The sequence below is a fragment of the Ips typographus genome, linkage group LG5 (assembly GCF_016097725.1).
Source record: "Ips typographus isolate SLU linkage group LG5, UJ_Ityp_2.0, whole genome shotgun sequence".
Taxonomy (NCBI): Eukaryota; Metazoa; Arthropoda; class Insecta; order Coleoptera; family Curculionidae; genus Ips; species Ips typographus.
The window spans coordinates 4,205,624-4,226,565 of NC_138426.1; the positions used below are offsets into that span (position 1 = coordinate 4,205,624).

The 20,942-nt window shown below is 37.3% G+C and overlaps 3 protein-coding genes across 5 annotated transcripts in view; 1 reads left to right on the top strand and 2 right to left on the bottom strand.

Moving 5' to 3' along the window:
• Window positions 1-1,393: 1,393 nt before the first annotated feature.
• On the top strand, window positions 1,394-4,483 carry LOC145729578 (uncharacterized). The gene is made up of 2 exons (XM_081980389.1): window positions 1,394-4,373; window positions 4,415-4,483. The coding sequence occupies exon 1, from the start codon at window positions 1,664-1,666 to the stop codon at window positions 3,545-3,547; it is 1,884 nt and encodes a 627-aa protein (XP_081836515.1). The 5' UTR covers window positions 1,394-1,663; the 3' UTR covers window positions 3,548-4,373; window positions 4,415-4,483.
• Window positions 4,467-11,970, bottom strand: LOC145729287 (uncharacterized). Its single transcript, XM_081979973.1, has 2 exons — window positions 11,447-11,970; window positions 4,467-4,473 (listed from the first exon to the last, which is right to left on the bottom strand). The coding sequence occupies exons 1-2, from the start codon at window positions 11,779-11,781 to the stop codon at window positions 4,467-4,469; spliced, it is 342 nt and encodes a 113-aa protein (XP_081836099.1). The 5' UTR covers window positions 11,782-11,970.
• Window positions 11,971-12,276: 306 nt separating this feature from the next.
• LOC145729580 (uncharacterized) overlaps window positions 12,277-20,942 on the bottom strand; it is a 28,049-nt gene continuing 19,383 nt past the window's right edge. For 2 of the 3 annotated variants that reach the window (XM_081980393.1, XM_081980392.1), the window contains one exon: window positions 13,817-14,882. Coding sequence is in view for 1 of the 3 variants with exons in the window: in XM_081980390.1 (XP_081836516.1) it covers window positions 13,224-14,675 (1,452 nt within the window). In the remaining 2 variants the exon portion in view is untranslated. Of the gene's footprint in view, window positions 14,883-18,132; window positions 18,346-20,942 lie in introns of those variants that run through there. The other variant, XM_081980390.1, reaches the window with a different exon arrangement.

The following is a 20,942-nucleotide window of genomic DNA, read 5'->3' on the forward strand; positions in this document are numbered from 1 at the left end:
TGCCGAATTTTTGTAATTAGTCTCAAGGTGATTTGTTCTGTCGTTTGAATGTATTTTTTGGTTTTGTCGTTTGCGTTTGCTAGTATTATGTTACCATAGTCCAGTAAAGGTCTGCAGATGGACTTATAAATTTTTGTAGCTGTATGTGTACTAATTCCGGCTTGTTTGTAAGTAAGTCCTCTGAAGTATTTTGCTCTTTTAGTAATGTTAACCCTAATATTTCGTAAGTGTTTAGTAAATTTCATTTTTGAGTCCAATGTCATACCTAATTACTTAACGAAGTAACTTGGTCTAGTCGTGTATCCGTCAGCCGTAATTGTAGGTGAGTTTGGTCCTATTTTGTGGTTTGGCAAAAGAAGTTGGTTTTTTGTGGGATTAGGAGTCAGTCTCCACTTGTAGAACCATTCCATAGTTTTGTTGGTAAGTAATTGTAGTTTACTTGTCGCGTTTTTAGTCGTCTTGTCATGTACAATCAAAGCAGTATCGTCAGCGTATTGTAGCAAGTATTGTCCAGAGTTGTCAAACGTAAGTTCGTCTTTTTGATTGTGATTGTAAATGTCATGACAGTAAATATTATACAATAGAGGAGACAGCGGCGAGCCCTGAGGAAGGCCCTGTTCAGGGGAGAAGGGAAAGGACAAAGTGTCGTTGATGCGGATTTCTAAAAGGTTGTCATTGAGAAGGTTTCTAATGGTATATAGTAGGTATTGCGGTGTTCCGAGTTCGTAAAGTCTAAAAAGCATACCCTTGTGCCAAATGCTATCAAAAGCCTTATTTATGTCCATCAGTAAAGTAGCTGTTCGTCTGTCATTTAGGTGAGTAGTTTGTATATTGTTTGTTATCACAAATAGGGGATGAATTGTCGAGTTTTTGCTTTTAAACCCAAATTGGTGTTCGGGTATTCGTTTTTGAGTTAAGCGTTCTAATCTTGTTTTGATGATTTGCTCAAAAAACTTTCTCAACACCGGTAGCAAAGTGATAGGTCTATAGTTGTGTGCTTGTGAATTGTCTTGTCCGTTTTTGGGAATTGGTATTATTATACCACTTCGCCAAGCCTGTGGAATAAAGCCCTTTTCCAGACATTCATTCATTTGGGTACGTAACAGTATGTGCGTTTCGCGAGATAAGCCCTGTAAAATTTTGCTTTGAATGTTATCTTTTCCAGGGGCTGTGTTTTTAAGTTTTTGTAAGGCTGTATGGTATTCTGCGTCAGTAATTGGTATGGATTGTTTTCGTACAGTGTTGTCGTTAAAATAATTGTTGTACCAGATGTTTATTTGAAGCCAATTGTCTTTGTCAAATTTGGGGTTATTGGACATCTTAAAGCTTTCGCAAAAATGTCGAGCAAAAGCATCTGCTTTGTCTTTGTCCGAGTACAGTTCAGAACCCCGTGTGGGGATTTGTCAGTTACCTCCATCGGGCGCGTCCCTATTGGAATTAGGGGAAGCTCACTGGGTCTGCAAGCCAGCAGATTCAGAGGGTAGTGGGGAAATAAAATACCCACCGTGAAACAAAAACTGACCTGGTCCTCCAAGTTGGGGGTTAAGGCATTAGACTGGTTCTCTAATACTTGGAAAAACATAAACATACCAAAAAACCTAAACAAAGCCTCGGAGCATCGGATGGATCACTTGGACGACGAACTAAGCAAAGAAAATGGACGATGAATTTTGCCACATGGAATGTACAGGGTGTTAGACAAAAAATTGACATTATTGCCGCAGAAACTAAGGAAAGGAAAATCGACTTAGTAGCCTTGACTGAAACCAAGAAAAAAGGAAAAGGCACCGGATTTGTCGGAGACTTTGTCCATATATTTACCGGAGTGTCAAAAGAAAAGAGAGCAGCGAGAGGAGTATCAATACTAATAAGGAAAGACTGGAGGAATAAAATAAGTAACTGGGAAGCTGTTGATGAAAACATTCTAATACTTAACCTAAAACTACAGGGTCATAACATAACCATCATCGCAGCCTATTCACCATCAGATGATGAAAGAGCCGATATTAAGCAGGAATTCTACGAAAAATTAGATGAAATACTTACAGACATCGGGCAAAATAGAGAAATTGTGATGCTGGGTGACTTCAATGGAAGAACGGGAAAACAACTTAACAATCAAACTGTGGGGCCTTATGGAGAGGAAACAATCAACGATAACGGCCAAAGACTCATTCACCTTTGCGAGACTCACAATCTAAAAATCAATAATGGTTTCTTTAAGCATAAAAATATCCATCGCTATACATGGATACAGAGTACTCGAAACCTTAAGTCAATTATTGACTACATCATCAGCCAACAAAAAACAAATTTGCAAATTAACGATGTGAGAGTCCTAAGAGGAAGCACCTGCGGATCAGATCACTATTTAGTAAAAGCCAAGATAAGGCTACATTTTCGAAAAACTAGAAACCATCAAGAAGATCAAAGTAATAGTACGGCAACCATGGAGACAATTAACACACCAAAATACAACTTTGACAGTCTTAAGGATGAGAGCACAGTATTTCTTTATCAGAGACGACTCGACAGTAAACTCCTCAGTCCTGAAGAACACACGTTTGGCGAAGTCTATGAGAACATTATAGGGTCTCTGACAGAAGCCACACAAGAGCCAATAGGAATAAAGAAGAACAGCACCAACAAGAAACATTGGTGGAATGGGGAGATAGAGACAATGGTTCAAGAAAAAAAACAAAAATATCTGAAATGGCTAACTACAAAAAATGAAGAAGACCTTGAAGGGTACAAATATATTAAAAGGCAACTAAGAGTGCAAATTAACAGAGCAAAAAACGAGTCTTGGGATAGGAAGTGTGAAGAAATTAACAGCTATATAGGAGGAAGAAAATGTTCAGAAGTATGGAAATTTATATCAACTGTCAAGAACCCAGGAAAAGACGGGGCGAACATTCAAGTGATTAAACCCGAAGAATGGTTAAAACACTACAAAGACCTACTTCAGGAATCTAGACAAGAATATTTAACTGAGTCTCCAAGACACTTCAATGTGCAAGGAGAGGAAGTTGAGGTATCTGAGGAAACAGTGAGAAAAGCTGTTATGAACCTTAAACCAGGTAAATCTAGCGGTCCAGAAGGAATATATTCCGAAATGTTAAAATATGGAACTCGAAAGCTCTTTAGAAATTTAACAGTTATTATTAATAAATGCTTGAACGGACATTCCGTCCCTAAGGAATGGAAAATGGCTCTCATCTCCTCCATTCACAAAAAAGGAAATAAACTGGACTGCAATAACTATCGGGGCATCTCGGTTACAAGCACATTGAGCAGACTGTATGGTAGAATTTTACGTGATCTCATTGAAGAGGATTATAAAGGAAAAGAAGAGGAAGAACAATGCGGTTTCAGAGCAGGAAGATCATGTACAGACAACGTGTTTACTCTAAAACAAGTTATAGAGAAGAGAAGTGCTAGAAACTTGGAAACGCACCTAGCATTTGTTGACCTACAAAAAGCCTACGATACAGTCCCAGTATCAAAACTATGGAGGGTCTTAGAGCAATCCAACATTAATCATTAATCACACCTACGTAACAGCCCTTAAAGAACTATATAGGGAATCAAAATCAAGAATTAGGGTAGGCAAATGTGTCACTGAAGAGCTTATGGTGAATAAAGGATTGCGTCAAGGATGCTGTGTCTCTCCCACTCTTTTTAAAATATACATAGCGATGGCACTAAAAAACTGGAAAAGAAAGGTCCAGGGAATGGGAATAGAAATTGATGATAGTTGCTTGTTTACCCTACAGTTCGCAGACGACCAAGTCATAGTAGCCAATGATAAAGAGGATGTGCAGTACATGATGCGAAAGCTAATAGAGGAATACAGAGAATGGGGCTTAACAGTCAACATAGCCAAGACAAAGTATCTATGTGTGGGAACTCAGGACGGAAATTTGGAACTGGACAATGGCCAAGAAATCCTTCAGTGTCAGGAATAATAATATCTGGGCATTACATTCGACAACACAGGAACAGATGTAAAAGAAATCGGAAAGCGAATAGTCAAAGCCAAAAAAGTAATCGGAGCTCTGAATGGAATCCTATGGAGCAAAGAAATAACCAAGAAGCGGAAATTTAATATCTATGAGGCAATGGTAAAAAGCACCCTCCTATATGGATCAGAAACCTGGAGAATTTCAGATAGACACAAGAAAAGAGTTGAGGCAGTTGAAATGGATGCAATTAGGAGATCGATGCGCATTTCACGAAGAGAAAGAATAAGAAACGACATCATAAAACAACGGATGGGAATAGAAGACGCAATAACACAGGATATCGAAAACAAGCAACTTACGTGGTACGGACACGTGGAAAGAATGTCAAATACCCGATGGCCTAAAAGAGTACTTCATTGGCAACCAACAGGCAGAAGAAAACGAAGAAGGCCAAAACAGGAGTGGCAGAAAACCATGCATAAATGCATGAGTGAGAGAAATCTAACACCTAAAGATTGTGAAGACCGAAGAGGCTGGAAATTAGGTGTCGGACAACGTCGAAAGACGTTCTAAACCGGCCTATATATATATACAGTTCAGAACCATTTTCAGTGATGTTGCCAAGCATACTGGATTTTTTGTATTGGCTCAGCTTTCTGACTTTGGTCCAGAAGGATTTACCTCTGTCGTTTTCAATGTCTTGGCAGGTTTCTAACCATTTGTCTTGTCGATAATGTTGTATTAATGTTTTGATATTTCTGTTTAAGCTATTTAAGGTCCGTTTAAGTGAGTTGTCCTGTGTTCGTACATATAGTCTGTATAATTCTCGTTTTTGTTTTATTAATCTAAGTATAAATCTGGGTAGAGTGTGCTGGTAAAAACCAACTTTCTTCGTTGGTGAAAATTTTCGAACCGCATGTGAAATTTTGCTTTGTATGTGTTCTAAAGTAATTGTCTCAGTAGTTAAATGTAGGTGGTTATGAACATCCGTGGAAACTTTACTCACGTCAGTTTGAGATAGGTTAAGTTTTTCTCTATTTGCTATGTCTGGTATTGGATGTTGCATTACAGTTAGGTCTATTTCAAAAGTTATTGCCAAATGATCTGATCCCAGTTCGTTCGTTAGTTGAATATTGTCTATAAGATTGGTTAGGTTTGTTGTGTGAAGTAAAAGGTCCGGTGTTGTGTCGTCATTCTCAGGCATCAAGAATGTTGGGGGTGTTTCTCGTCGAATAAAATCAGAGTTTTCCAGAAAAGTTTTTAGCTGTTTCGATTTTCGCCGATTAATATTAAAGTCTCCAATAACAATAGCATGCTTGTAAAGGTTTACTTTATTAAAGATATTCTGTTCAATGTCAGAAAAAGGATGTATATACACAAGGAAAAAGTGGATTTTATCGTTCACATATGGAATTGTGAAATGTAGACACTCATTCAGGGGGTTGTTTAATGATGGAGGATTAGCTTTGCCAATCCTTGCATTAGGTTTAAACAAAGCCGCCGCTCCCCCTCGTGCATTATTCAACACACTACCATGCTTACACAAAAACTGCCAATTTCTGTATGATGGGGTTTGATCAATTTTAGTCTTAGTCTCAACAAGCATACACCCGTCAATGTCGTAACGTTCTAGATAGTTATATAAAACTTATTTTTTTTTTGTATAGTCCGTTGATGTTAGCGTATACCAGTTTAAGAAAAAAAATTCTTATTATTTCCGGAATCCGGGATTACTTCAGGAAATATTATACTTTAAAAAAAACGAATATAAATTAGTTTTTAGTTTTGATTGATTTATTTGTTAACGGCATAACTGAAATTAAATGACGCTTTATCATTGCCACATTTCCGCCTCTACAACGTGGCAATAGGTATCATATTGTTACGGTTTTCCCGTGAGTTTACACAAAGTCAATTTAACTCACAAGAAATAAATTTATTTACACTTCAAAACAATAATTAATTCAGCTACCAAAAACACTACTACAATTCCACAATTATTCTACTATTTAAATTTTACCGCGTTCCCAAATCCACTACTCTCCACCGTCGGAACAGCTTTTTTATATTCGGCAAACTGCGTTCTAGAACCACCGCTAAACCGTAACACTGTTAAACCACACCTCTTAAAGCTGATCGTCCCGATCCGCTTCATCTAGTCCCTGGTATTTCTTGAGTCTGTCCAGATGGACAATTTTCATCTTGACTTTGGGGCTGCGTTGGAGTCTGTACACGACGTCGTTTAACCTTTTTACCACATTGTAAGGTCCCTCCCAAACTGGTGTTAATTTCTTGCTTCGCGATTTGCGTCGAACTTGGAAGTTGCTTCTCGGTGTATCGCTTTCTAACGGCGGCCTACTCTAACAGGCGCCCGGCCAGATATTGCGGCGCATCGGATCCATCCCGAATCGAGTGCTCGTTCAGTAAGTATAGAGCATAGTAGGCCAAACCGTAACAATATTTGAGATCAAACGTTTCTGTTTTAGGTTACCATTCATATTTTACCATCAATTTATTTTCTGATTACGCAGATTTACCATATTGTTACGATTTTCCCGTGGGTTCACACAAAGTCAGTTTAACTCAACAATTAATAAATTTATTTACACTTCAAAACACTCCGTACAATAATTAACACAGCTACTAAAAACACTACTACAATTCCACAATTATTCCACTATTTAAACTTAACCGCGTTCCCAAATTCACTACTACTGCGGTTGACACCGCGTCTTTTATATTCGCAAACCACGTTCTAGAATGACCGCGAAACGCTTCGCGGGTTGCCTTGACCATTCAAGAATCTTCCAGGTAGCGCTTCCTAACTGTGACCTACTTTACTACGCGCCCGGCCAGATATTGCGGCGCATCGGTTTCATCCCGAAGCGAGCGCTCGTTAAGAAGTATCGAGCATAGTAGGCCCAGACCGTAACACTGCCCCCCTCTTAAAGCTGATCGTCCCGATCCGCTTCATCTAATCCCTGGTATTTCTTGAGTCTGTCCAGATGGACAATTTTCATCTTGCCTTTGGGGCTGCGTTGGACTCTGTACACGACGTCGTTTAACCTTTTTACCACATTGTAAGGTCCCTCCCAAACAGGTGTTAATTTTGGTGATTTGCCTTTCTTCCTCTGAGGGTTAAACAACCAAACTTTATCATCCTTCTGGAACCCTCCCGAATTGGCCCTCAGATCATAACGAGCTTTCATCTTGTCGCTAGCTAGATTCAAACTTTCCCTGACCAGATCATGGATGTTCAGTAATCTGTCTTGCAGCTCGTCAACGTAGTTCTCAATGTTCGTGCTTTGGCCTGTTGGAGATCCGAACACCACATCACATGGAAGTCGCAGTTCTCGACCAAACAGATCTTTAGATGGTGACTGTCCCGTTGAGTTGTGGACTGCTGCTCTATAAGCCATCAAGAAGAGCGGAATATGCTGGTCCCAATCTTTCTGATGCTGATCAACAACCTTTGAGAGATGTTGCTCTATGGTCTTATTAAATCTCTCGACCATGCCATCCGACTGAGGATGAAGCGGCGTTGTTCGGGTCTTCCTAATGCCTAGCAGGTCACAGAGCCTCTGAAAGAGCTTGGACTCAAAGTTTCGTCCCTGATCAGAGTGTAACTCCAACGGCACACCAAATCTACTGAAGACATTTTCGACGAGAATATCAGCGACTGTTCTGGCTTCTTGATTTGGAATCGCAAACACCTCAGGCCATTTGCTAAAGTAATCCATGGCAACAAGAATGTACTTGTTGCCTCTGTTGGTCTCAGGAAAAGGCCCAGCGATGTCTATGGCTAAACGTTCGAAAGGCAATCCGACGTTGTACTGCTTCATAGGTCCCCGGGATCTCGTCTGTGGTCCGTGGCTAGCTGCACAAATGGAACATTGTCGACACCATGATTTCACGTCTTGGCAGTAGTTCACCCAGTAAAAACGTTGCCGGATTTTGTCCAAAGTCTTATTTACCCCCAAATGAGCACCAGTCTTTCCATTGTGCATTTCCTCCAGTACGTTGTCGACCCTTCCTCTGGGAACTACCAGCTGCTTCCTTATCTCTTTTCCATCGGCACTCTCCCAAGCTCTTTTTAGCAAGCCGCCTTCAACCACAAGCGAGTCCCACTGAGCCCAAAGTGCTTTGAACGTCAGGCCTTTGTTAGAGATTTCTTGCCATGTTGGTCTTGGCTCGCTTTGTTCCTTTCTCAACAACAATGGGCCTATGTCGCTGTCTTCTAGTTGATCCTTCCTAATCTCATCGGGACTCCATTCATCATCGGTCTTCAGCTGAACCATTCTGATGGACACAACGCCTTCACGTTGTTCCGCTTTCTGGCAATGTTTGCATTCTTCGGCGCAAGGTCTTCTTAATAGAGCATCTGCGTTATTATGCAGCTTTCCGGGTCGATGCTTGATGTTGAAATTATACTGCTGGAGTTTTTCAAGCCATCTTGCTACTTGTCCTTCCGGTTGTTTCATTCCGAGGAGCCACTTGAGTGCCGCATGGTCAGTCCTTATCAAAAATTCCTGTCCGTACAAGTACTTGTGAAAGTGATCGACTGATTTTACTATTGCCAGTAGCTCTTTTCTCGTTACACAGTAGTTCCGTTCTGCTTTGGTAAGTTTCCTACTGAAGTATTCTATGACATGTTCTTCTCCGTTTTGGATTTGAGACAATACAGCTCCCATACCAGAATTACTGGCATCTGTGTCTAAAATGAACTTTCCTTTTGGTTGTGGATAACTGAGGATGGGACTGGAGCAAAGTGATGCCTTTAACCTTCTGAACGCCTGATCACATTGGGTATTCCAACAGTAGGGTGTTTTGTCCTCAGTAAGTTGATGTAGCGGAGCTGCGATGTTGGCAAATCCTTCCACAAACCGTCTGTAGTAGGTGGCAAGTCCTAGAAAGCTTCTGAGTTCGTGTTTATCCTTTGGTACTGGCCATTCTCTAATTGCTTGGATCTTCTTGTCGTCCGTCTGGATTCCGTCGACCGACACCACATGCCCAAGAAATTCGACTTGCTTTTGGAAGAACCAACACTTTTTGGCGTTCAATCGAAGATGGGCACCACCTATTCTAGCAAATACTTCTTGCAAGTTGTTCAGATGTTCTTCAAAAGTTTTTCCCATCACCATGATATCGTCCAGATAAACCAAGCAAGTTTTCCAGTTAAGGCTACGAAGCACAATTTCCATTAGTCTTTCAAACGTAGCAGGAGCATTACAAAGTCCGAAGGGCATCACATTGAATTGGTACAGCCCATTTCCAGCAGAAAAAGCAGTCTTCTCCTTATCTTGCTCCTCAATGCCAACTTGCCAGTACCCACTCTTCAAATCTAAAGTGGAAAACCAACAGGATCCTGCCAAAGTCGTCAGTGTATCGTCGATACGGGGAAGTGGATAGCTGTCCTTTTTGGTCACGTCATTCAGTTTTCGGTAATCTACACAAAATCTGCTTGATCCATCTTTCTTAGTGACCAGAACAACAGGCGATGACCAAGGGCTGCAGGATTCTTCTATAACTCCGTCGTCAAGCATCCTGTCCACTAATTCCTGCACTTCCTGTTGTTTGGCTATTGGTAGTCTCCTAGGTGGTTGTCGAATCGGTTGTGCATTGCCGGTGTTAATTCGGTGTTTTACAATGGTAGTTTTTCCCATATTGTTCGGTGTTCCAAATATGCTAGCATGGTCCAAAATCAGTCTCCGAGCCTTCTTTAGTTGTGGTGTTGACAGATGTTTCCAGGTCTTTCCAAGTTCATTTAAGAGCTTGTTTTCCCCCAACTGCTCCTCCTGTTCTGGTAACCCATCGCAATTGGTTACTTTGACTACAGGCTCAAATACCGCAATAATTTCGCCTTTGTTGATTTTGACGTCGTCTGGAAAAATGTTTGCAACTCTTATTGGGACTTCACTTCCTCCATTTACAAGTGATTTCCCAATGAGGCATCTTCCTGGTCGGTCCGGGTTTCGTACAAGTCCAACACAGCTCCCAGAATTCTGCTCCAAATGTCCAATGATTATTTGCTCGGAATTGCCGGTTATTTTTACTGTCTGAGATGCCAAAACATTAATGGGTGACTCACAGCGGTGACTGGTTGACAGGATGAACTCTTCACTTCCAAACCTTAGGATATTTTGCTCGGGATTAAAAGAAAATCCATGTTGACAAATCAGGTCCATTCCCAGAATAAATTCATCTTCAATATCTGCTACTAACACGGTGTGGTAAAACGTAATCCTTCCAAGGCAAATCTTGACTGTTATTTCTCCTAAAACTTTAGCCGATTCTCCAGTCACAGTGCGCAGGAGAATACTTCTTCGTAAAGGCTTAACTTGACTTTTATCCACAAGGTTTGACCGGATCAAAGATACTGCCGCACCGGTATCCAAAGTAAAAGTAACGTTCATCGCATCCACCTTTCCATCTACGTTCAGGCTTCCCATTGATCTACCCAGGCTTCTGATGGAGATAATTCTGGGGGCTTTGTCTTCGCTAGTCAACATTCGCCCCGTAATGTTGACTAGTGGGAGTTTTCCTGGTCCCTTCTGGATGGTTGTACGTCCCTCGTTGGAGAGCGGGACGGTATCCTTACTCGACAATCTCGTTTCATGTGTCCCGTACGTCCGCATCGATAACACTCCACTCTCGTGATCGGGCATGATCGTTCTAACTGTGTGGAAAGACCATTTCCTAATGCTGCCACTTGTTGCACTATTTGGCCGACCATTGATTCAATTTTATCTATTGATGTAGCAACATGATCGGCTGGCGGTTCTCTCTCCTCTTGAATAGTCACGGCCCTGATTTTTGGCTTTAAGTCGTTGCACGCAGCTTCAACTTCCAGCGCTCGAATCAGTAATTCGCTGCTGTTGCTCCCTTTGAACATCTTCAGCATTTTCTTTACCTCCGTATCTCGAATCCCATCTACAAAATACTGTGCCACAAGTTCTTCTTGGATTTCATCCGGGACGGCTGGGTAAGCCAGATGCACAAGGCGACGAATTTCGGCCTCAAACTCTTGTAAATTTTCACCAGTTTTCTGCAGTCTTGCCTTTAATTGTGTTTGGTACACTCCTTTCCTATGCTGATCCCCATAACGTCGTTCTAATGCAGCTACTAATGCGTCATAGTTGCTTTGTTGGGCGATAGGCAGAGTCTGTAACAGCTCCAATGCAGGTCCTCGTAATGCCACCACCAGTGCTACAGCTATTTCCTCGTTACTCCATCGATTTGCATTTGCAGCGGCCTCAAATTGGAGTTGGTACGTTGTCCATGAAGTTTGACCGTCGTATGTGGGAGGATTGATCTTGTTTCCGGTGATCACTGTAGAGCTGGGTCCTCTGCTGTCAATTTTCTGCTCTAAGTCGCGTAGCTTTATCTCAACATCATTCTGAATTTTATTAATGTCCTCCCGAACATCATTTAATTTTTCCTCAACATCACACTCCATCTTTTTGAGACTATGGGTTACATACTCTTGGAACGTTAGAAACGTTAGAACGTTCAATATTTCTTCGTTACGCTTTTCTTGCCGCTCTCTATCTTCTTGACGCATTTCTATATCTTGTTGTCTCATTCTTTCTTTTTCTTCTTTGTCTTGTTGTCGAATCCTTTCTTGTTCTTCCTTCTCTTGTTGTCGAATCCTTTCTTGTTCTTCTTTGTCTTGTTGTCGAATTCTTTGTTCTTGTTGTCGAATCCTTTCTTGTTCTTCCTTGTCTTGTTGTCGTTCTTCTTTGTCTTGTTTAAGCATTGCCATAATAGCTGCAAATTGGGCCTCCATGTTTGCACTTTGACGTCTTGTTATTGGCATAAAATAAATTTAACACACCACTGTTCCGAAAATCTCTAGTCCGGTCCTGAACACAAGTCTCTAACCCGAAGTTTAGTTCCAATTCACGTCGCACTAAAGTCTGATCGCACTTCTGACACCAATTGTTACGATTTTCCCGTGGGTTCACACAAAGTCAGTTTAACTCAACAATTAATAAATTTATCTACACTTCAAAACACTCCGTACAATAATTAACACTGCTACTAAAAACACTACTACAATTCCACAATTACTTTGCTATTTAAACTTTACCGCGTTCCCAAATTCACTACTCTGCGGTCGAGACCGCGTCTTTTATATTCGCAAACCACGTTCTAGAATGACCGCGAAACGCTTCGCGGGTTGCCTTGACCATTCAAGAATCTTCCAGGTAGCGCTTCCTAACTGTGGCCTACTTTACTACGCGCCCGGCCAGATATTGCGGCGCATCGGTTTCATCCCGAAGCGAGCGCTCGTTAAGAAGTATCGAGCATAGTAGGCCCAGACCGTAACAATATGATATGGGTTAGTATTGCAATTTTGCAGTCATAAAATCATATTGTAGAGAAAAAATGTGGCAATGGTAAAGCGTCGATAATTGTCATTAATTTCATCAAATAAATTAAAGAATAAAATAATTACTATAATATGTAAGGTATCCGGGATTATAACCCGTGGTGTGTCAATTGTGAATGGAATTTCTTCGTAAGGAAGAAATTGCATTGGACCACGGCTTATAAGACCGGGTAACTTTCTTTTTTGACCGACTGTGAAAGCCTTCATAGTTTGATGAAATAATTACTAATTTCGTTTTAAATAATTCAAAATTTTGTTTTTCGGAATCTCCAGAAAGTTCCAACTGTGCGTGAAATTCGAAAATGCTCTATTTTGCCATATTTATACAAACCTTATGTCTCTTACCGTTTTCGATATTTCCATACTTACACTTAAGTCTGCATTTGAGCAACACACTTTATTTTTGCGCAGATGCTTCGTCACAGTATTTCCACTTAAATAATTTTTAGTGTAAAACCTAATGTCTTTTTATATAAAACTTGGCTCAAAACATTGTCACAGTTGCTGCGTTTAAATTGCTTTCAAAAAGTGTGAGTCCTGATATGTTCAGTTAAAACAAATTTTTCCGAGTAACTTTTGTCACAAACGTTCCACTTATACAGTTTTTCTCCGGAGTAATTCCTAAGTTAATGTGTGTGTAAACTGTAAAGTTTAGTTAATTTGATTTTGCCGGGTACATTTTGTCGCAAACGATGCACTTATGTGGTTTTTCTCAGATGGGAGTCTTGATATGTTAAACCAGATTTTTCCGTGAAAATTATGCCACAAAAGTCGCACTTATTCAGTTTTTCTCCGGTGTGAGTCCTGATATGTTCAGTTAAAACAAAACTTTTCGAAAAACTTTTGCACACACAAACAGTGCAATTTTATGGTTTTTCTTTGGTGTGAATCTTCATATGTCTAGTTAAATTAGATTTTTCCGTAAAACTATAGTCACAAGTTTTGCACTTATATGGTTTTTCTCCAGTGTGAGTCCTGATATGTTTATTTAAATTCGTTTTTTTTGAGAAACTTTTGTCACAACCGTTGCACTTATATGGTTTTTCTCCGGTGTGAATCCTGATATGTGTATTTAAACCAGATTTTCGCGAGAAACTTGTGTCACAAACGGTGCACTTATATGGTTTTTCTCCGGTGTGAGTTCTCATATGTCTAGTTAAATGAGATTTATACGATAAACTTTTATAACAAACTTTGCACTTATATGGTTTTTCTCCGGTGTGAATCCTGATATGTGTATTTAAACCAGATTTTCGCGAGAAACTTTTGTCACAAACGGTGCACTTATATGGTTTTTCTCCGGTGTGAGTTCTCATATGTCTAGTTAAATGAGATTTATACGATAAACTTTTATAACAAACTTTGCACTTATATGGTTTTTCTCCGGTGTGAGTCCTCATATGTCTAGTTAAATGAGATTTATACGATAAACTTTTATAACAAACTTTGCATTTATATGGTTTTTCACCGATGTGACTCCTTTTATGTTTAGAAAATGCAATTCTTCCCGCCAAAATCTTGTCACAAAAGTTGCATTTAAGTGGTTTTTTACCGGTGTGACTTTTTTTATGTTCATTTAAATCAGATTTTGACTGGAAACCCTCTTTGCAAAAGTTGCATTTATATAGTTTTTCTTCGGGGTGACTCGCCATATGTTCAAGTAGCGATGGTCTTACTGAGAAACTTTTGTCACAAACGTGACATTTATATGGTTTTTCTCCAGTGTGACTCCTAATACATTCAGTTAAAGCAATTTTTCTTGCAAAACTTTTACTACAAAATCTGCATCTAAATGGTTTTTCTCCGGTGTGATATCTGATACATTCAGTTAAAACAGATGTTCTTGCAAAACTTCTGCTGCAAACTTTGCATTTAAATCGCTTTTTAGCATCAGTCTGAATTATAACAAATTGCGTGAAACATTTGTTACAATAGATCCATTCCAATAGGTCCTTACCGATGTGAGTTCTGTCTTGCGTATTACAATCACTTTTTGGTAAAAAAAGTGTATGACATACTCTGCATTTAAAATGTGGAGAAGAATTATGCCCACCTGTAATATGATGTACAAGAAAAAGTTTACGTGAGAAAACTTTTCCACATCGATGGCAACTGTATTCACATTCTATAGCAGTTTTTAAATGATCGTTGATGTCAGATTGCGAACGAAAATGTTCATTACAGTACTTGCAATAATATTTTCTTCCAGTCTGAAGAATATCCGTCTCACAAGTGGTGTCTGGTAATTGAGGGGATACGACGATTTCTCTTTGAGGACTTTTTTGGTGCTCCTCTGCGCACTTTGGTTCATCGTTCATTGTGTTCAATGACGTAGATTGCAATTGCTAGTTTAGTGTCAAGTTGCCGGAAACACCGTTTGCAGGAATACCTGTATAGGTTTGTTGGTGTTGGTAGAATTTTTCTTTGTTATTATAGTAGAAACAAATTACTCAGGTCAAGCTTTTGCAATGTTTGCTTATTACCTCATCATCAATCACGGGAAAATTGTAGGTCGCAAATTGTTCCTGAAAAAACAAAACAGAATAAAAATAGTATATTATGTTAGTAAGAGTAGAAAGAGGCGATTATTGTGCTGAGCTCAGAAGATTGTCCTTTCAGGACTTGAGAATTTAATTTAAGTTTAAGACTACCGATTTGCTGACGAATTCACCATTTTAATTTAAATATCTAAAAAACGGTAGATAGGTATAGGAAAGTATTAACACACACATAATTACTAGCCTTCTTGCGAGGAATTCTAAAATAAGATTAGAAACAGGGTTTTCCATTTAAAAATCAAAAGTTGGTGTTCTTTCCGACTGATAAAAGAAAATATTTTGTATTTATTTTTTTTTAAATGCAAAGTAGAATTTTTCCTAACCCTATGCGAGAAAAAAAACTTCCCGCACACTATGCAGGAAAATTGTCAATAAAAATTTAAAATAAAACACAACATTTATAGTTATTTCATTCGTAGAAAAATGATTGTTCCTAACACGTGCGCAAAGTAGTTTTTCCGCACGTGACGAACGATGCGAAGCGGTGTTCGGATAAGCTTTAAAACATAACTTTGCGCACTGATCAGGAAAACTATTATTTTGCATGAATTTGTTGCACAAGTGCAAAAAAGTAGAACCTTTTGCACTATAAATCATTCAAAAAAGTGTAATTTTTTGTACGATTTTATAAAAAAGCTTTGAAAACCCTCTAAAGGTTTCCAAATAATCTTCAACTAGTCTACACCATTTCTAACTGTACTTCAGAAAGGTTCAAGTGTAATTCAGAATAGTCATTTGAAATTCAGAAAGAGTCAAGTGTAATTTAGAATAGTTAATTGTAATTCAGAAAATGTCATTCAAAAAGTGTACTTTTTTGCACGATTTTATAAAAAAGCTTTTAGAACACTCTTAAGGCTTCTAAATAATCTTCAACTACTCTACACCATTTCTAACTGTAATTCAGAAAGAGTCAAGTGTAATTCAGAATAGTTGAAAAAAAAAGAAATCTCCATGTTAAAAGCACTTCAAGAAACGTTTCAGCTCAAAATATTAAAGACGGAATAGCACAATAATGACGTTGTCAAGATTGTAAACAAATCACCAGTCGTTTATTATGGTTGAAGTCATAACTACTCGTACCTATACTACCTTATTGTGAAAGACTATTAGCAATCAATATTTCAACTGAATGATTTATTAAAAGTTCGATGAGATTTTGATAAATGGTTGAAAATAAAATAGTATACAAACCACTGTAGAAAGTTTAATTTCTGTCTCGATGTAAAGTTAAGATAAGATTAAGTAACTACCTAATTTCTCGACAGAAATCAAACACTTTCCACCTGAGTATGTAATATACTATTGCAAGCGGTTTAAAATATACTTATTGACGTGTACTACCGGCGCAGAAAGACTACATTATGTTACTAATACAATAATGAATTTTCATTGTTGTACTAGTAAATAAATAATGTCATTTTTGACGCATGATGAATGGGTTTTCGTGACTTTGTCATTTTGAGTTTATTGACGTTTTGAGAAAATGAGGTTGTGGTTGTTGATGTTGTGGTTGTCACAATGAATCTGTCGATATTTTGCAACTTGAACTAGAAAACGATTGAAAAAAAATTGTATATGTTACACGGGAGTAGAATGCAATAATTATGTGTACAATAATCGCCTCTTTCTACTCCTAGTAACATAATATACTATTATTAAAGTGCCTTGGAGTTTCAGCTTTGATAATTTTATCCACAGATAATGTATTTTATGGAATTGCCTTTGAATTTTCTGAAGTTCATTGGATGGTTTCATCATTTGAGTTTAAATTGATTTTTTCCGTATTGCACTTGATGGTTTCTGAATTACAGTTGTCTATTCTGAATTATACTTGATGGTTTCTGAACTGCAGTTCCTTATTCTGAATTACGTTTGACCTTTTCTGAATCTCACTTGGCCTTTTCTGAACTACATTTGGAAATGGTGTAGAATCTCTCAAAACATTGCAAGACAGTCTAAAAGCTTTCGTATGCTCCTAAAGCAGTTTAAAGGCATTACCGTCCATAATTTTTCAAATGCTTCAAAAGCAGTCAAAAAGTCTCCGAATGCTTCTAAAGTAGTCTAAAAAGATTTCAAAATACTACAGAGACTCCACAATGCTTCTAAAGCAGTCGAAGGCGTTCTAAATGCTTTTAGAACAGTCTAGAAGCTCTAAAATATTTTAAGACCTTTCCTTATATGCTTTTAGAGCAGTTTAAAAGCTTTCAAAAGTTTCTAAAACTATCTACAAAGTTTCAAAAGTCTTAAAGGCAGTGTAGAACCTTCATTGCTCCTAAAGTAATTTAAAAAGATTTCGAAACACTACAGAAACTCCAAACTGCTTCTAAAGCACTTAAGGAAGTCTTTTAGAAGAGTCTAAGAATTTCCAAATGCCTCTAAAGCAGAACCTTCAATATGCTCTTTAAACTGTGCAAAAACTTTCCAAATGCTCCTCAAGTGGTTCAAAAAGATTTTAAAAGCGAGCCATATGCTTCTAAGGGTTCGAACATAGTGGAGCGACAAAAAGTAACATACAATTTTGACTCTCCGCTTTGCTCTTCACTATGTGTCAGTCAATTTAATACTGTATGTTTGTTTTCCTATTCGGATGCGGTAAAGTGCACATTTCCGCACTCAAATGGGTACTTTTCCATACTATGCAGTAAAGTTACTTTTTCGCATTGCAAATTAATTAGTTACCACTTTCCACACTTGTTAGGTAAATAACTACATCGTCGCTTTGCTCTCTGCTTTTCTCGTCGCTTTACTATGTTTGCACCCTAAAGCAGTTTAAGAGCTTCAAAAAATTTCCAGAACTTGAACTCAAAAAAAGTAAAAAAAAAATCATTTCCGAAAGAGTTTTGTGCTTTTTTAAAACTTTTTTGCAAATTTTTATGCAAAAAATGTAAAATAATTTTAAAATAAAAATAAAATATAAAGAAATAAAAATAATTTTGCTTTTTAAGCGCTTTTTTCACGATATTAGTACTTTTTAATCCGGATTAGTGATAATTAATGTACATCTATTTCTGTCTGTTTATTGCAGATAAAAAAAAGATGCAACTATGCTATAAGCATATCTGGTTGCCTATGATAAAATCGTTCATTAAAGTAAAACAATTTAAAAATCATGCATCAATAGGACTGAACAATTTTGCATCCGTTATCGTTCATAAAAAAAAGTATGCGTTTTATTTTAAAATTTATCTTATTATCTTAAATCTCTTAACTAATTTACCTCGCAAAATCCAAGTCTAAAATGTCGCTCTTTTCAACAAGCAATACACAGATACGTTACGTTAACTCCAACAACACTATAATTAAAATAATACAACATAAAACACATAAACACGTTAAACACTACATTTGTCCGAAAAACATCAGGTGTTTTATCAGTTGACACTAAATAAACTAAATTAAGTTCATATCTGATCCCCACCAAGTGGTAGAATGCACAAAGCAAAAAAAACAGTATGGTCAGACAATATTTACTTTAACTTTTAGTTTAGGTGTTTGTATTTCGACGTTTATCATCAAAACGGGTCATTTTGATTAATTCTGATACTTCCATATGTTTCCTAATCAGTTATTTTTAAAAGGAGAAATTTTTAGACAGTTTATCACTGTTCTAGTGAATTCAACATTCAACTACACGAATAATTGTAATGTCTTTTACTAAATTCTGAATTCATATTTTGTCATAATGAGTAGCGATAGAACCAAATTATTAAATTATATCAAACTAAATTATTTACTCATTATGACAACATATCAATTTCAATTGCTTAATTTATTTAAAAAACTTAAAGTACCAAATACGTACAGGGTCATTGATTGAATTTTGACCACCCCCTTAACTTCCATAATTTTGATTTTAGCAAAAAACGTTAAATACAAAACTAGTAGATATTTAGGTCTAATTTACCCTTAGATAAACAGTTATTATACAGGGTGTCCCAAATTTCAGTAACTAAATTAACCCTTAATCACATAGTCGAGGCAACAGTGTTAAAGTAACAGATGCTGCTGCGGAAACAGTTGAATATCGATACAGACATTTTACATCAATTAGGCCTAGAATTTGACGTAGAATTCAAATATCGGATAAAAAGTTGGTCACTGTATTTAAAAAAAACATAAGTTTGGTTCGTTACTCAAATTTGGGACACCCTGTATAATAACTGTTTGCCTAAGAATAAAGTAGACCTAAATATCTACTAGTTTTGTATTTAACGCTTGCTAAAATCAAAATTATGGAAGTTAAGGGGGTGGTCAAAATTCAATCAATCACCCTGTACATACACTATGCCATATTTTTTTGACAATTGTGACACATCATTGGTTGTGGAAGGTCTGTAGATACTACAAAACGGAAATAAAAAGTTTAGGAAATTGAAAAATTAAAGTTGATGATGGTGTTTAAAGAACAAAACGTCAGAGCTGAAAACTAAAGCTGTTTTCTTGAAAAGCATAAAAAGTGCCTCCAGAAGGTGTCTTTAATTTTCCAAAATAATAAATAATAAAGTTGTAAAAAAATAAAATAGAAATTTGTCTTTTTCCATTTTTGTCTGATATTTCCGGAATTAATAACATTTTTTGATTTTTTTTACCAAATCATTTAGCAATAAAATGCGCAACTTTGCCTCCATTTAACTAAAGCTTTATCAACTATAGTTTCTGAGATAGCAATGCTAATAATGCATCGAATTTGTAACACCCTGTATAGGTACACTGTGTGACAAAAGCCGGTAACCATGAATTATTTCGAAATGTATACATCTTTTGGAAAAACATCCTATATGTATGAAAAAGTTCAAGCATTTTAAACGGTTTACCGTTATGTGTATACAGGGTGTACCTACCCCTACTGGCAAAGAAATGAGGTTATAATTTTTCTTATGCAATGATCTTATTTGCTCTCTCATTCATCACATCTAACATGTATCGTTAACGACGTTAACTAGAACAGTTTGGCAGGTACTAATAATTAAAAACAACTACAATTTCAAGTAATTATAATTTATTTTATTTGATTAAATGCTGAAGATGTGCCCCTTGAACTATATGACAATGAGTTAAAATAAGAATAAAAATTCAATGACGTGTGTATGTCGTGTTATAAGGTTGAATTCATCCTTAATTTTTCTTCTTAAATGATCTAAATTTGTCGGTTTTGTTGCATGTATCTTATTTTTTATTTGACCCCAATAGAAAATAATATAGAGGCGTTAAATCTGGTGATCTAGGAGGCCATTCATTTCAAGTAAAGCCAAACAAGTTAAACATACAACATATGACGTTAAATGTGAACAAAATGAAAGGGCTAATCACAAAATGTCCTTAAAACATAGTCATCCATAACCTCAATACCGATCTTGTGGCTCATCCGGTACATTCCTGATTGCCACATAACGGTAAAATGTTTAAAATGCGTCAATGTTTATATAGAAAGTTTTTTCCATAAGTTGTATATGTTTTGAAATAATTCAGGGTTGCCAGACTTTTGGTATATTAAAAGTTCAATCATACCTCAAAATATTTTAATTTATGTAATTATTTAATGAAAACTACGTTATAGTGATTTATTAATTGTTAATATTGAAGAAAATATTAGCAGCTAGGGATTTATTCAGTATTGTAGTCTAGGTTAAACTCTCTTTCTAAAATATTTTGGACTTGCCGTGTTGCCAGATCAGGCGGAAAGAATCCCAACTTTTAATTTTCAAATGGAACTACAATAACTACATTTTTGAAGTCCTCGCAAGAATGCTAGTAATCATTCTTAATACTTCCCTATACCTAATTTGCACCATTTCTTAGATATTTAAAAAAAATAGTGTATTTGTCAGCAAAACCCTAGTCTAAACAATAATTAAATTTAGTGGGAATAGAATCGGCCTTCAGACCTAATTATTTTAAAATCTCTCTTGAGACCAAAAACATACCAATGACAGTGATAATGAGCATTCCAACACTCATGGTAATTGCGGGCAGACTTCCAAAATACCCCCTAATTACGGGCGATGTGATTTTTGCAACGTACGAAGG

Bases quoted from the DNA above. Each gene is read 5' to 3' on its own strand.
- LOC145729578 (XM_081980389.1), top strand. From the start codon at position 1,664: ATGAATTTTGCCACATGGAATGTACAGGGTGTTAGACAAAAAATTGAC.
- LOC145729287 (XM_081979973.1), bottom strand. From the start codon at position 11,781: ATGCCAATAACAAGACGTCAAAGTGCAAACATGGAGGCCCAATTTGCA.